This window comes from Amblyomma maculatum, chromosome 3, assembly GCF_055883805.1.
Source record: "Amblyomma maculatum isolate TAMU_Amacu chromosome 3, ASM5588380v1, whole genome shotgun sequence".
Taxonomy (NCBI): Eukaryota; Metazoa; Arthropoda; class Arachnida; order Ixodida; family Ixodidae; genus Amblyomma; species Amblyomma maculatum.
In genome coordinates, this window is record NC_139346.1 from 15,645,620 (window position 1) to 15,663,066 (window position 17,447).

Here is a 17,447-nt window from a genome sequence, read left to right on the forward strand (position 1 = left end):
ACGATGATATCGACTGCAGGTCAGCAGGGCGGCAGCAGGAACCAGCGCGACGGCGGGGATGTTGTTGTTGTTGTTGTCCAAATAACTTATGGCAACGATGTGCATGGTGGTGACTTGCCTCCTTGCCCCAGCTGAAAGGGGGATACCCAGAACACTGAAAGAATCGCCCGCATCAGCGTCTTCTTCCTTCACCGAACGTTCACACTTCCTCTTCTTTGGCTACACTGCCTCCCTCTGAAAAGAGGCATCGTCCCGATGCTAAACACAAAATGAATTAATCACCGCGCAGAAGCACACACATCTGCTAGTAGAAGGAAGGGTTCTCGGGGATCACTGGTAATACGGCTTAAGCGGCACAACGTGCACAATGTCAGGACGCAACGAACGGCGTGACGACGGTTGCGCCACACAGGGCAGCGTGTCATAATTAAGTTAAACCGACTCGACGAACAACTGTGTACGGACCGAAATACCGCTTCATGAGTTTTTCTGAAAGCCCTCGACGGCGAATCGGTGTCCACACCCACACCTTGTCTCCTGGGCGGAAATTGACGTCACGTCTCCGGAGGTTGTAGTGACGAGCATCGGTACGCTGTCGCTGTCGTATGTGGAGTCAGGCCAGTTGTCGAACCTCCTCCACGCGTTCACATACTAGCTGGGTATCATCAGCTACGTCGTCGGGTGGTGCGTGAGGCAGCATAGCGTCAAGCATGGTGGTGACTTGCCTTCCATGCACCAGCTGGAAGGGGGACATACGGGTGGTCTCCTAGACCGCGGTATTATAAGCGAACGGGACATAGGGCAGTACCTCGTCCCAGTTCCGATGGTCGACGTCCACGTACATGGCGATCATATCGGTTATAGTTCTGTTGAGCCTCTCCGTCAGTGCATTAGTTTGCGAATGATAAGCTGTGGTGGTTCGGCGGTGGCTGGTGTAGCTTAGGCGCACGATCTGCTGAGTGAGTTGCGCCACAAATGCGGCGCCACGGTCAGTAATCAGCAGTGCCATGCCACAGCACCATGCCACAGGACAATGCTCTCCATGAAAAATTTGGCTGTCTCAGTAGCCGTTCCCGACGGCAGTGCGCGGGACTCCGCGTAGCGCGTTAGTTAGTCCGTCGCTATGATAATGTACTTGTTGCTTGATTGCGATGTCGGAAATGGGCCCAAAAAATTCATTCTAATCGTATGAAACGGAGCCCGCGGTGGCTCGACTGACTGGAGACGACCCGCCGGTCGCGTAGGCGGGGTTTTTCGCCTTTGTCACTCGTGACAGGTTATTTTATATTGACGCACGTACTTTGCGAGTTTCGGCAATAATATTTTTCTCGAATACGCGAAAGCGTCCTTATGTATCCTAGATGACCAGCGGTAGGATCGTCGTGGAGCGCTTCAGTGACCTCACTGCGCAGCTCTTCCGGTACAACAAGAAGCCACGATCTCTGGCTGCTGTCGAAATTCTTTTTGTACAAGACACCATTCCGGATCTTAAATGCAGGGAGAATACACAGGAAATCCCGAGGTACCGCATCTTCGTCTCCTGCGAGATGCGCCATCAGTTGACGAAGCTGTGGATCATCTCATTTCATTTTCATTTCATTTTATTTTCCTTAAAGACCCCCTTTGTTGGGGGTTTTACATAAGGGGGGGGGGTTAACATGAGAAAGCAAAACATTTATTTCATGATGACAGGTGGGATGTAACTTTATCTAGGAAGGTTGTTGGGCAGGTTATGGCTGCAATTTGCCGATCTGCCATATCGTCAGGATTCAAGGCCACAAGAAAGCTGTCTTCCTCATCAACTGCGTCACCTGCGATGTCCCCACGGGTGCCCGAGATAGGCAGTCCGCATCATAATGTTTTCTTCCGGATTTATGCACGATCGTGACTTCGTACTCCTGTAGCCGAAGGCTCCACCTTGCAAGCCGGCCTGCGGGATGCTTAAGATTGGCCAGCCAGCAGAGCGAACGGTGGTCGGTGACCACACGAAACGGGCGGCCGTGAAAATAAGGCCGAAACTTGGTTATGGCCCAGATGACGGCGGGCACTCTTTTTCTGTTGTTGAGTAATTGCCTTCCACCTTGGAAAGAGTTCGGCTTACGTACGCAATAACGCGCTCAGCACCATCCTGGAATTGTACAAGCACTGCCCATAGTCCTTTGTTGCTGGCGTCCGTGTGGAGTTCAGTGTCGGGCTTTTGATAGAAGTGGCCTAATATAAGTGATGTGCAAAAGGGCTTGCTTCAGTTGCCTAAATGCTAACTCTTGCTCTTCATTCCACACAAAGTCGACGCTGTCTTTCGTAAGGTGGATTAGCGTCGCTGCGATATCTGGGTATTGTTGCGAACAAAACGTCTGAAGTAAGCGCAGAGACCAAGGAATATTCTGAAAGTTTTCTTGTGTTACGGTGGCGGGAAGGACGCCACAGTCGCTGTTTTCTCGGGATCTGCTTTCACGCCTCTGTGGCTGACTATATGCCCAAGAAACTTCAGCTCACCATATGCGCACCGGCATTTCGAAGGCCAGTGTGAGTCCGGCGTTCTGTATAGCACAAAGAACCGCTTCGAGGCGCACAAGATGGTCAGCGAAGGTGCTTGAAAAGATAACATCATCCCGATTAACTAGACACGTCTGCCACTTCAGTCCGGTGAGCACACTGTCCATGACACGTTGAAATGTCGCGGGCGCTGTATATAAGCCAAACGGTATCACCTTGAACTCATAAAGGCCATCCGGTGTTATAAACGCGGTCTTCTCACGGTCTCGCTCATCCACTTCGATCTGCCAGTATCCACTTTTCAAATCAGTAGAAGAAAAATAGCTGTCGTGACGGAGCCGATCGAGTGTGTGGTCGATTCGGGGCAGTGGATACACATCCTTCTTTGTCACCTTGTTGAGTCGCCTGTAGTCCACACAGAACCGAACCGTCCCATATTTTTTCTTTACCAGCACAACAGGTGCGGCCCACGGACTGTTTGAAGGCTCGATGACATCGTCATGTAGCATTTCCCGCACTTGGTCCTGTATTGCTTCTCTTACCTTTAGAAACTCGGTACGGCGGTTGCGAATCGGGTGGGCCGCGCCATCGACAATAATTTATTGTAAGAAGAAAGTACATTCCAAGAATAACATCCTTGGAGCAATTCTCTAAAATCACAAATTTGGCGGGACATGTCTCGCCGTAAATTTCGATGCGGGCGGTGCATTTTCTAACTGGAACGACGAGCTGACCTCCTGCGGTTTACATCGGAGGCCCATCCCACTGCGTGGTCACCTTGCGAAGTCGGCGACATAACTTTCCGCTGAATACCGAGTAATCAGCGCCAGTGTCAACGAGTGCAGTGACCGCGTGACCATCGATAATTACGCCTACATTACTAGCGGCCGCCAAACCATATTCGTTGCCGCGTGTGCCGTTGTTCGTGATGTCAAACGTACGTGGAGGCTCTTTCTTTCGGCCGTATGCGGCAACGCCACCTCCAGGCGTCGCCGCACTCAGTTTTCCCGACGCGGAAAAGGAGACAAGTTCTCACGGGCGATACCTGTGAGTAGGCGTGGGAGGGCGGCGTGGCGAATGCGAGCGAGATACGCGGTCATCGGTTTGCATCGGCGATGAAGAGGGTCGAAGATAATCATGGTCATCGGTTCGCATCGGGGATGAGATGCGTCGAAGATACTCCTGTATATCTCGGCGTTGTTCGCCGTAACGAGGTAGTCGGTCGCTCCGGCTGAATCATCGCAGGCCGAGATCTCGGTATGGGCAGCGGCAGTACATGTAGTCCGGTTCACCACAGTGGAAACACAACGGTCGACTATCCGCAGTTTTCCAGATGTCGGCTTTTCGTGGTCTCCGCCGCTCCGAGTATGTGTCCTGCTTTGCCAAGATTTCCCGACGTCGAGGCCCAGAATCCGTAAGCCGTTGGTACTGGTGACGTACGGTGGAGGCCGACGGAGAACGGCAGCATAACATTCAGCCGGCTGTTGTTCGGCAGCAGCAACCACTGGCCCAGTAGAGATGGCTTGCGGTTTGAGTGCCTGTCACTCTCCCTCACGAACGGCTGTAGCGATGCATACTCGAGAAGGCTGCTCAGGAGCTGGGAAAAACCTCCTGAGCTCTTCGCGCACCACTTCGCGAATGATTTTGAGGCCAGCACCACTAGGTCCAGACGAGGCAAGGCTCGAGACGTTGGGGTAGGTTCCCAGTCGCTGATAATGGTTTGTTCGTGTGGCCAGTGCGCGCTCAATGTTAGTCGCCTCGGCCACAAAACTCGCTACTGTAATCGGCGGGTCGCGTATAAGTCCGCCAAAGATCTCGTTTCGGGCGCCCCACATCAAGGCGCGCACTTTTTTTCCTCCGTAGCCTGTGGGTCCGCGCGAGAAATTAGGCGCAGCACGTCCTCTACAAACCTCCTCACACTTTCGGCAGGGCCCTGAATTTGAGCTTGGAGGAGATCTTCGGCGTGCTGTCGCCGGTGCTGGTTTGCAAACGTGCGCACCAATTTGTTCTTGCAGACCTTCCAAGAGGTCAACGAGGCCTCGTGATTCTCGAACCAGTACCGTGCCGTTGCCTCCAGAGAAAAGTAGATATTCTAAAGGCACTGATCGGGGGTCCACCCGTTCTGGCGAGCAACCCGCTCGTAATGTTGAACCCAATCTTCAAAATCGTCCAGGCCACCGCCACGCAATGGGGTGACAGTCCTTGGGGTCACCGGCACGTAGATTATCCGTGCAGCAGCCGCACTGTCGGTTTGCTGTGGTTGGAAGGCCATGGTGACGTGAGCCCTGGTGGTCTTCCCCTCGGGCAAGAGTCCGAATTCTTAAGCTTGGCCTTATTGACGTCGACTGAAGCGGCTTTCAGGTGCTGTAGCAGATTGCAAGAAAATTTGGTGGCCTAGACTAAAGACCGGGCTCAAATTACGTGTAGAGCTACGCTGCATGGGATTCGCACCCGGTGACTCCACCAAATGCCACGTCCTAGCCTAAGGACGGGACGATGATGTCGACCGCAGGTCAGCAGGGCTGCAACAGGAACCAGCGCGACGGCGGCGATACCCACAACACCAAAAGAATTGCCCGCATCAGCGTCTTCTTTCTTCACCGAACGTTCACACTCCCTCTTCTTCGGCTACAATATATATATATTTATATATATTCAAACAGGATGTCGCACAACTTTCCCTATTATCAATTTTATTCCATATATATTTATTTATATATATATATATAAAACAGAAGGTTAAAGCAATGAGCGTACACATATCTGAAAAACAAAGCACATAAATAAGAACAACGAGGTATATGGGTAATTTAGGAAGACGGCATAGGTGTGAAAAAAAAACAAAATATAAAAATATAATAGGTAAAACAGTATACAATGAAGATAAGCAAATAACCATACAATAGGTTTTAATATTAGGCAAGAAAGAAAGTTTGTAGCACGGAATAAAATTTTTCTTCTTTAGATATACAGATGCATACAGGTTATTCCAATCATCCCAGCTGCGGGCAAGAAACGAGTTAGAATAGGCAACTGTGTTAGAGTGCGGAATGTTTACCGTTTGTCTTTGGTTACGGCGAAATGAAATGTAAGATGGAGGTTGAACCCATAAGGAGTGCAATGTTGAGTTATGGTAGTATATTTTATGAAAAAGTGAGAGGCGGGACAGTTTTCTTCGAGTCGATAACAGCGGCAGATGTAAGTATGCTTTCATATTAGTAACTGTGGCTTTCCTTGGATAGTTATTTAAGATGAACCGGGATGGAGCGATTCTGCACTGCCTCAACGGAGTGTATGAGTGTTGCTTGACTTGACCGGGGTCACAAACAAATGAGGAGTATTCGAGTTGTGGACGAATGTATGTTGTATACATTATTAATTTTAATGATGACGGTGCAAGGGAGCAATTACGGTGAATGTATTCGAGAGTACGATTGGCTTTAGCGATGATGGAGTTGACATGCGATTTCCAGGTTAGACCACTAGTAACGATTACACCAAGGTAATGGTATGACTTTACAGATTCTAATGGGACGTTATTAGGCATATACATAGGACTTGTTACATAAGTTCGAGTTACTCTGATTGGTTTGCATTTGTTAATGTTTAATTGCATGCACCATTTACTGCCCCATTCGCTAATATTATTAACGTCATTCTGGATTAATAGGAGATCGAAATTCGGACATCGGACATCGGAATAGTTTACGGAATTTATGCTGTGCACTTGAATAAAAAAATTATTTTCAAGAAAGTTAACAAGATGTGTGTATATAATGTGCTCCACAATTTTGCAAGGTACGGATATTAGGGAAATAGGCTGGTAATTGAGGGGATCGTTTGCTGGACCTGACTTTTGGATGGGGATTGCTTTAGCACATTTTCATTCATGAGGTAAAATACCAAGATTATGCCAATGTTTTGCAAAAATTTAATATTTATCTCGTCAGTTCCACAAGATAATATGGGTTTTAATTCGTTTATTAAAGGTTTAGTACCTGTTGATTCAATTATTCAACCGGTTTGTATTCAAAATAAAAACTGTTGAAAGTTCAGTGCCCGTCCTTGTCTCGTTCTTTTCCGCGTCTGTTTGGCGCTGCTTTTCTGAGAGCTTGGCGTCTTTGTGCCTCTGGTTGGCTTTTTCTTAGTCGTGTGCACAAAAAGTTGACGAAAGCTTTTCTCTGGAAGTTATTAGATTGAAGGACTCTGGTTTCTTTTTGAAAGTTATTAGTGCCCTGTATGAGTCATTACTAAAGGGCAACCGAAAGAAGAAACAGATTAGTTCTATGTGCACTCAAAGGCTGAATCCTTTCAAACACGCCCTCGAACTGGTACCCTGATGCACTGGATGTCTCACAATCTTAAGAAGGTAGCCCATAAGGCTGGTCTGCGTCTCGCGTTTCCCGCTCCGCATAAGCTTTCCAGGCTATGCACTCCGGTTGACGAAAGGCAAACGAACAAAACTTCCTGTGGGGTCAACCACCAGAATAGGTTCATTCCTTGTGCGACAGGTGTCGAGTTTCGTATTCCCATAAAGCTGCGGCAAGATTTATGTAGCCTGAAAGGTAAATGCGTGAACGAAAGGTTGCCCGAACACGCTACGTCGCTAAGGACAGGTGATGACTCGAACCTTCCCCTGCACTGCAAACAACACAATCACTGCGAGGGCGGATGTGTGCCCAACCTCAGTGCGAAAAGTATGATCGGGTGCGGAAGCCAAAAAGTAGATAAAGAGATACTTGAGGCCTCGAAGATAATCACCGCAGGTTAAGACTTGTGGTGATCGATTTTTTTCATCAATTTTAGCTGGAAAAGAACGCAGGTTCCTCTGCATTTTATAGCTGACTTTGTAACGCTTTCATGCAATTTTCGCGATTAACCTGTGCAGATCGGTTGCGTCAGTCACCCGATGGGTTTAGGTTTCCTCTTGATTTTTTTCCTATGTTTATAGTACAGCTACGCCATAGTTTGATTTTGTTTTATTTTGTTCCACTGCTGAATTTCCTGGCGCATGCTTTCCAAGTGACAGGTGTTTCTTGGACCACGCATCAGTTGAGTATGCTCTTGTTCGTCCTATTCTCTCTGCGGTTTCGTTTTTTATGTGCGCCATTTTTAGATGCCAATTAAGCATTAGTTCCAGCAGAAAGGTGGGCCCACGAGAATTACTCGGGATAGTCCTGGAATGCGTATATAAAATGAAAAAGAACATCACGTGCGGCGCCACACGCAAATGCGTCCGTGTGCTGTGCGATATTAGTGCGTGTTGAAGATTATTAGGTGGTGGAAATTATTTCGAGCCCCCACTACGGCAACTCTTCTCTCCCTCTTCTTTTAAACCCCCTTTCGTGCCTTCGCTTACTGCGCGGTTCAGGTGACCATGGGGATTTATAATACTCCCGCTTTCCGCTTTTAATCTGCAGAAACGTTTGAAGCGATAGCTTACAGAGCTCGTACGGCCAAAAAAGCGTCCACGTAGCAGTTAGCAGTTGTGGCTATCGGCCCCACGAGTTGGAAATAACCAAAAGCTGCGTAAAAAATGTATCATGGTAATTTGCATTTTATGTGATTTGTGATTAATTGACGTGTAGTGGGTGTTAACGAGGTAATGAAATCGTAGCTAATTGATTACTGAGAAATTAAAGAAGTGAAAAATATGAAAAAAATAGAGACGGTTGCTTCGAAACCGTCAAATTGCTCAGAATTAACAGCCAATAGTTTATGCTAATTAGGAAAATTAAGACTGTATAATGGAGGCGAAAAGCTAGGCGCCAGTATTCTGTACGACGTCAGAGTACGTTAAAGAACCGCGGTGGTCGAAATTTACGGAGCCATTCACTACGGCGTTTCTCACAGCCTGAGTCGCTTTCGGACGTTAAACCCCGCAGGCAAAACCAAACTAAACCTAAAAAGGCGATTCTTGATTATGGCCCGTCCGACTGCTGTGCCGGAGTTTCCGGATTCCATCCCGACCGCCGGCTGCTGCGTTTCGATGGAGGCGAAACGAAGAGGCCCGTGTGTGCTGTGCGATGTCATTGTACGCTAGAGACCCCCAGGTGGTCGAAAATAGCTCCTCCACTAGGGCTCCTTTTTCTCTCTTTACTCGTTCACTGCCACCTTCCTGCTTTACGGCGCGTTTCAGATGCCCACAGAAACAAGTGTGACCGACACTGCGCCTTTCATTTCTTCTGAACCAATCATCAGCATCATCATCATATTATTATTATTATTATTAAAATATTTGTCATTAATATTAGTATTGTTGTTTTTGTTGTTTCTGTAAATTAAGAACTGTTGTGCGTTAATTGAATTATTAGATATTTGATATTTTTGCATAAAATGAAAATCGGAAAAAGGGGGACTGAAATGTGTAAGAATGGTAATTATAAAATTCAGTATGTAATTGATGTATTAATGGAAATTATTGAAAAATGGTACATTAGAAATTTTTATATCTCTATAGTTGGCATCAGCAAACATTGACTTTCCATTCTGAGCATTTTACCCTGCTTTTTCCAGATGATCTATTTTTAATCATTTCGATTAATTGAGATTACACAATTTTGATTTTATTTTTTGTTCCAGTTGCTTTAGAAAATGTTATTAGCATCGTTAAGCATGGCCTTTTCGTTCTAAGCATATCGACGTCTATGATTCAGCTTTGTCCAGTTTGTAATCATTAAATTATATAAATTCATTAGTGTAACGATTACACAGTAATTTTATTTACCATCATCAGGCATTGGCTTTTAATTCTGAGCTTTTGATCCGTCTGTAACTATTTTTCTTCTTATTATTATTTTCATTATTTCAATTATTCAAATGATCACTTCATCCTCTGAATTTTCTTAGTTAACATAATCCAGAAATTTGTTTTTTTATTCTAAAATTTTGAAACTGTCGAGCACCCTTTTTTCAGCTTTTCAATTAGTTCAATTCATTAGTTAATGGATCATACTTTACATTTTCTTAACAAAAGCAGGTGGACAACTTTAAAGCTTCTTTTGCCATTTTTCATTACTTTATATTCATCAACGAGCAAATTTGAAACAGTTATATAATTAACTCGCCATAGCCTATCAGAAATCAGTCAATCATCAATCACTTGAACAGCAAATTGCCATGATACGATTTTACATAATACCTTATACAGCTTGTTTGGCCAAAACGCTGTTGGCATTGTAGTGTCGACACCGTGTGTGCGAAGAAATCGGGGGCGCACGTAAAAAAATACTAGCAAGGTAGTTTATGGTTCTAGTGATTGGTGATTATTTGTTTTCTGGAAGACAATGACGAAATGATTAAATCAAAGTAGTTAATTTATGAATAAGAAATATGAAAAGTTGCGTAAAGGTGACCAAAGGTGTCAAATGCTCATAATGAACAACTAATGACAGATGATGCCAATTTAGATAATTAGTGCCTAATTTACGCATTAATAGTTTAGATAATTTAATAAATGACGAATAAAGGAGAGATTATAAGATTTTAAATCCTCAAAATGAAAGGTTACTTCTTGATGACGTTAATTAAAAAAACCTTGTATTTCTTTTTATTTTAGGAAAACAAGCTTGTATTTGATACAGTTTTCATTTAAAGCCATTAAAAACAAATTGCAAAGGGAGAACCAAAGGTGTCAAAATGATCACAATGGAAATCCGATGCTTGATATTCATCATCATCAGCCTGACTGTACCCACTGCAGGGCGAAGGCCTCTCCCATATTTCTCCACTTAACCCGGTTCTGTGCTAGCTGCATCCACTTGACCCCTGCGAACTTCTTAACCTCATCCGCCCACCTAACTTTCTGATAATACTGATTAAGAAAATTTAAAGTGTGTAATTGTTTAAACAATTGAAAAAGTAAAGCAATAGAACAGAGACAGATATAAAGGTAGTGAAAAAAGGCTCACAATGGACGGCCAATGTCTGTTGATGCTAGAATTTGTGATTTTAGCATTGGTGTACTGGTGTGTAAAGGATTTTAAATGATAAAAAATTGAAACAACTTTCCCCGTGTGTGTGAAGCGCTATTCCGTCATTCCTTTAAAAGTGCTCTCCTCAGCGTTGCATCGAACGCAAATAGCACGTTGCGCTGCACTGTGACGGGTCAAGTTTCAATAAGTGGCTTCCAAGCTTACCGCTGACCTCATCGCCCGGCTAAAAGCAAACAAAAATAGTGAAGACGTGAAAAGCAACATCTTCGAATGCGGGGCTTATGTGTCCCCCCTATTTTTTCTCAATCACTGAACAATTGACTTGCCCGAATCAGCATCTTCAAAGTTATTCCCGTGTGCACTACGCCCCCCAGATGCGCACACAGGAGGATAGAAACACAACGGCAAATTTCTTTAAAAAAACGGCACTTCCTATTCACTAGCAAAGTTTTTCCGCCTGTAACGTTTGTGTTTACTTTTTTCAGAAAGCAGCCCAGTGAAAGCTGGCAATGCTTGCGAATAGGATAAGGTGCAGCCCTTAAACGCCCGTTTTGCGTTTCGTTTCCAGCAAAGAAAACACCTGGACAGCCTTGTAGCCCGCACGAATGAAGCAACAGTTCTGGTTGTACGTGCCAGCAATGGTAGGTGCCTGTACTGATATCAATTGCTTGCGTACGGCTCCAATAAATACGAATAAACACTTTGTTAGGCTCGTCTAACGAGTTAGTAGGTTGATTTTCTAAATGATCTGTTTTCTGTGTGAGGAAGGGTAAGAGGGATTGGATTCTATTTTTTCACTGCCTTGCCAAGGGGCTGCTATCATCAGGATCAAAAGCCCATATTTTTTAATATCTCATTCAGAAATGCCTGTTTAACTTTAACAAAGATTTCAGTATAGAGTTATTAAGTATCGTTCGCCGCATTTATTTTAAGGCGATAGCCTTTCTAGGCTTTTGCCTTTCCAGCTGTGCGTCGCACCTGTGCGCTGATGTGTCACTCGCAAGTAGCAGACGTGTGAGGAGGGAGATTAAGAATAAAAGCGATTGATGGTAATAGGTAATGAGTAACAGTTATAAACAGACATCGATGAATACATCGACAGACATCAATAATGACTAAAGATGACTTGTAATGGCTAATATGTCAAATTGCGACTTGAACGAACTGATATAACAAATTGATTGGAAATGATTAAAAATGCTTAGCTATGACTTGTAGTAATTACAATGACTAGCCACCACTCATTCTCAGTACGCAACTAGGCTTTCGATGACTACCATTTCGCCATTCTCCTCTTAAGAGGAATCTAGAGTTCTCTAACGTTTCTGAGCTAGGCCCAGGTTACTTGTTATATTCAGGCGATGACCAGAAAGAACAGAGCTGGCAAAAAAACGAGCAAAAACAACACACCGACATGTCGGCGGCTAAAATCACAGGAATTCTTGCAGCTGGCGTGCCCACCTGTGCTACCTGCTCGTTTTAGTTTACCGGGCTTCTCCATAGGTTTGTTCACGGCCTATACGAAGAGGCGACCTGTGTTGACAAAGAGATGCGGATGGTGATGATGACCTGGATTATCCTTTAGCGATCATCGGTTATCCTCACTTCGCAGTACATGTCCTGTCATTTCCCATTTTAAAGCGCAGCTCTTTGGCGCCCGTTGCTGCGTTTCTCGTTGTCAACGCCGTTTCCACTCGTAACCGGCTCCGCAGCCGCGGCATTGCGCGCTCCGGCCGCCACCGTTCGCCGCTGCGTGTACCCTTCTCCCCCTCGTGTTCTCCGGTTGCTGCGCGCTGCTGCCACTACCGTTCGCCGCTACGTGTGCCCCCCTCCCACACTGCCTGGCGGCGACGTTGTTGTCCGGTTGCCGGAGCTCCAACTCGGCATCAGCGGATCACGATGCGTGCATCCCAAGCCGAAACGCAGAGCCACGTTGACTTGACTCGCTAGCGGCATCAGCGGCATCAGTAAGTCGCTGCTATCTCTTCGCCGCACAACGCTCATGTAGGCCCACGCGCTGCCTCCCACAACCTCCTGATAAGTTAGTTGCTCTCTTCGTTCCTCCTCCAATGCCACCCCTGTGCGGCAGCAATCAGAGCGCCGGATCGGCTTCGGCGGATCTCGATATGTGCACCACACGAGCCTAAACACATACCTCAGTCGATTGAAAAGCTGAAACCGCTGATGAGCGGCGCTCAAATTTTGCATTAGGAAGTAACGTAATCATCGGCAATTTTTTTCTGATGATTTCAATTAGAATACAATGAACTCGAGATATTTCTGTCACCCAGTCTGCACGCTTCCGGTCTAATAAGGTTGCACCCATCATATTCTGTTTCATAGCTCTCTGCGTTGTCCTCTTCCTAACGGAAGCCCTGTTGTTAGTTTCCATGTTTCAACCACACAGGTGAGCACCAGTAAGATACAACTGTTATGTACGTTTCTGTTGAGTGATACCGTAAAATGCTTGTGATAATTTACGAGTGCCTGCCATGTGCGCTCTATATAGATATTTTCCCCTTGTTATTTCACTTGCGCGGTCAGGATCTGCGGTTAGCATCTGCCTTAAGAAAACATATTCGGCTATACTTGGTGCTTCCCTACATATTGTAAACAGCTGTTCCTCTCCGAGGCTGCTACACATTAGCTTAGTGATCAGCACAGCCCTTTTTAGTCATACTATTCTGTTTTTCACTGTAATATACATCCCCAAACCAAATCTAACTGTTCCAAATTGACCATTTATGTCACATTGCTCAGGAACTAATGAAGCACGTTATCCTTCACCACCAGCATGGCTATGCGGAGGGCGGCTACCTCCTACCGCACAACGTGATCGGTTTCCGGCCTGGGATATCTGCCGAGGATGTCCTGCTTCGGCTTAGTCACCAGATACTCTGCCTGCAGGCGCAGATGACAAGGGATATCTTGGGCCTCGACCTTACCAAAGCGTTTGTCAAAGCTTCCCATTCAGCCATTTTTGATAATCACCAACATCTCAAGGTGGGGTGCCGAATGAAGGCCTATTTCGCAAATATTCTTACCAACCGAAGCGCAGTTCTTCAGGTCGGAGATCAATCACAACCAATCCCTATGGGTGGAACAGGCAATCGCCTCCCTCCCCCCTTGAAGAAGCTGTGCTCTCCCCATTCCTCTTCAATACAGCCCTATTTCGACTGCTAGAACGGCTCAAGCCAATACTGGTCCTCAAACATAGCGCCTACGCCGATGCTATTACGCTTTAGGATGAAGCGGGCTGTGGTCAGGCGTAGGAAAAATATCCTCCAGGCAGGCATAAGTGTCCACGAATAGGTTACCACACGAGGGCTCTCCTGATCACCCGCCGAATCAGACTACATAGCTTTTCGCCCAGCAAGACAGGGCCGGGCCCCCGATGGACTTACCACCCATAACCACGTGCACGTAAATAGGAACCTAATAGACGAGGTCAACACACATCTAGTGCTAGGCATGTTTATCGGAAACAACTGCCACAATAAAAGCACGCTGCATAAGTTGAAGGTAGCCATTCATACCACGCACCTCATACACCGCATTCAAACGCCTTCTGGTATGAAGGAATCGAAACTGATTCGGCTCCACTAAGCCTTCTGCCATATGAACTACGTTGACGCCTATTTATAACTGTACATTACCGACCGAGGTAAACTAAACCGCTTAATTCGAAGGTCATACAAAACTGAACTAGGACTCCGACAAGGCCAACACTGCGGAGGACCTCTTAGCGCTAGGCCTCAACAACATGGTTGAAGAAACGATTGAAACCCACCTTTAGTGACAATATGGGTGTCGTATCATCACTTCCATCGACAAAAGGATTATCCGAATTCGCCAATGTACGGCTCGGCCGAAATCCCATCCGAACTTGCCTCTTGGTCCGTCCAAACCCAACAAATACGCAGCCTAACTTCCATGAGAAACAAGAGGGATGCAAACTACACCAACGCTACAGTAAACGTTTAATTGTTGGTCCTTGAAGTTTCTTCTATTTTTTCTTCTTTTTGATGGTCCCCTCTCTTTGCTTCGCCGAAAGAATCGCAATGGGCCGAAATAAATTAAAAACTGAATTCATTGAAATATTAGGGTGGTCGAATGAACAGGTACAGCACAGTCAAATATAACACAGAAGAGACACTGAGTTTGGTCGCCCTCCGGCTTATAAGAGTCGGTTGTCGCAAGAGAGCGTGCGGGAGAACGTCCGTCTTCTTCCTCGCTCGGGCAGAAACTCCCCGGCTACTCCCCGCCACTCGCGGTTCGCGCGCAGTCTCCGCTCCGAGGAAGAATTCGTGCCCCACTCCCCCGTTCATCCAGTCCCGCGAAATTCGTAGTCTGGATCGAGTTCGCCGAAGCGTCCCAACTACGGCCGTCCTGCCACTGGCACGCAACCGTCGAGGATTCGCACGAGATTTACGACACTCCGTTACACTCAGGGGGTTTACATGAGATCGACAAAGTCGGGTCGGGGAGGCCTGTCGGGCTGAAAACCGGCTATCGGGCTCATCTATACGCTAGGGGGTCGAGCTAAACGACCGTCGGGTCCCGCCTGCAGGGGCTGGGTTGGCTCGACCCTACCCGAGGGGCATGTATACGCTGACGCGTCGGACAGGCGCTTCCTCTCTTGCCTCCTTGCTGGTCGGGGACGGGAGCTGTTCGTCTGTGCTTTCCTCCTCTTCTGCTTGGGCCTTGCTCGACACAAGGAGTAGCAGCTATCTCTGCCCGACAGAAACGAGCTCACGTAAGCCCGAACGGGTCGGTCTGGCTCAGCCCGACAACCGGCTCCCCCTTACTCAACCCGCTTGCGTCGGGCTCATGTATATAAAGCTATAGACACATAAGAAAACAACGCACAGACACTGAAGGGTCCTGTCGACGACATTTAGAGCGTCGCGCAACAGGCCAAACAGAAAGCGGCCGAGCGTTCTTCAATGTGCGAGACAGCCACCCCTCAATAAAGATCTAAAACAGGCAACGCGAACCCTTAAGGACACTTCAAAATCTAGTTAGGCGGGCGACAAGCGCGCGAGCTGCCCTGCCGCCGGACCTCCACACCCTATTCGGAAACAAGAGAAAGGTCCCCCGCCCCCCCTCCTGCCTACTGGCGCCGCCCTCGCGCCTCGCGGGACGGCTCCTCGAAACGCGAGGAAACACACACGCACACACACAAAAGCAAACCCCGAGCAATCATGCAAGTTGACGAACTTACAGCTACCTTCAAGACGCAAACCCTGTGTACACGGACGCTGCGAGTCACGCCCGTTACGACAGTGGTGGTGACAGATGTGAACTCATCTCATCATCAGCCTGACTATACCCACTGCAGGGCGAAGGCCTTTCCCATATTTCTCCAATTAACCCAGTTCTGTGCTAGCTGCATCCACTTTATCCCTGCGAGCTTCTTAACCTCATCTGCCCACCTAACTTTCTGCCGCCCCCTGCTACTCTTTCCTTCCCTTGGAACAGCACCCCCTTAATTGCTGTCGTTGCTTTACAAACTTATCTGATCGACACAGAGGTGGCCAATGTGACCGCGAATGCCATTGCCATCTGCAACAACAACACCGCCAACTTTATAAGCGACTTGAATCCCGCCATTCAAAACTACGTCCGCAGCCGGATATCGGTCCCCGCTGTGGTGTCATTTAGACTTGTACGCACATGCTCCTGCGCAATCGTGATAAGGCGGCGCACGTCGGAGGCTTATCACTGTATTCCACTATATAATCAAGCTGTAAATAAAGGCTGTTGTTCTTTTGCCCCTCAACGGTCCACTGGCATCACTTTAAGACTGGAATAGAATACTGCAGTGAACATTTTGTTCCACTTAGAAAAGTACACATCAACCACCGCAATCCTTGGATAAGTCGTGAAATTGTTCAACTGAAACGTAAAGTGAGACGATGTAGGAAGAAAAGAATACCTTCTTTACCATAGTCTCAAGTTTTGAAACAGAAACTTGGCAGAAAGTTGTTAGCAAAATATTATTATTTTAACACGACGCTTTCCGAATTCATTAAAAGTGATCCCAAGAATTTAATAATTTTCTAGGTCGCAACACTGATCAGTTGAGCAAGGTTCGAATTAACAATTAAGTTGTAAGTGACAGGACGGCGATTGCACAAGGTTTTAACAAGTACTTTCAAAGCGTGTTTCTGACGGAGGGGGCAACCACAGCTAGAATCTATTGTGAAGATCGTGGTTATATTCCAGCAGTTTGTGTAAATGGTGTTCTGTCTATGCTGCTTAAGCTCGCCGATAAAAATGCGCCGGTCCTGTCGGGCTTTCCAATGCCTTCCTCAAACGTTTTGCTGCACAGTTGTCCGTGTTCTTAACCAAGATTTGTCAAGTTTCCCTACGTTCTGGTGATGTTCCGGATCCGTAAAAAAGGCGATAAGCTATTTCTACTTCCCAACCAATTCCAATCACTTCTTCGTGTTTTAAGTTATTACAACATAAAGTTTCTGGCTATCTTATCTCATTTCTTGCTGAAAATAACATTTTATCCTTTTTGTAACATGGCTTCAGAAAGGGAACGTCCACTATAACTCAGTTACGATAGTTAATGAATTCCAACTAGTTCTTGACAAATCAGGGCAGGTTGATGTCCTTATTTTAGACTTTCGGAAGGCATTTGACACAATCCCCTATAGTAAACTCATTTATAAATTAGAAAGTATTCGCGTCCCCACTTACCTCTTTAACTAGATTTTTGCTTACCTTAAATATCGGAAACAATACGTAGATATTAATGGCTGAAAATCAAACGAGCTACCAGTTACTTCAGGCGTACTCCAAAGAAGCGTCAAAGGGCCACTGCTTTTCCTTATTTATATCAATGATCTGTCGGTTTCCATTTCCAAGAATTGCACGTTTTGCTGACGGTTGCATATTTTTTGAGAGCATGAAGGAACAGAATGATCACTAAGTTTTGCAAAATTCACTCTTAGCAGTTCATCAGTTCATGAATGGTGTGTCAAATAGGATGTGCAGTTGAACTTA

At 46.3% G+C, this 17,447-nt stretch overlaps 1 protein-coding gene across 1 annotated transcript in view; it reads left to right on the top strand.

Annotated features, from left to right (window-relative positions):
• Positions 1-17,447, top strand: part of LOC146194269 (polyamine-transporting ATPase 13A3-like) — an 813,351-nt gene that overhangs the window by 164,194 nt on the left and 631,710 nt on the right. The window contains exon 10 of the mRNA XM_084596520.1: positions 10,999-11,071. Within this exon, the coding sequence (XP_084452646.1) occupies positions 10,999-11,071 (73 nt within the window). The remainder of the gene's footprint in view (positions 1-10,998; positions 11,072-17,447) is intronic.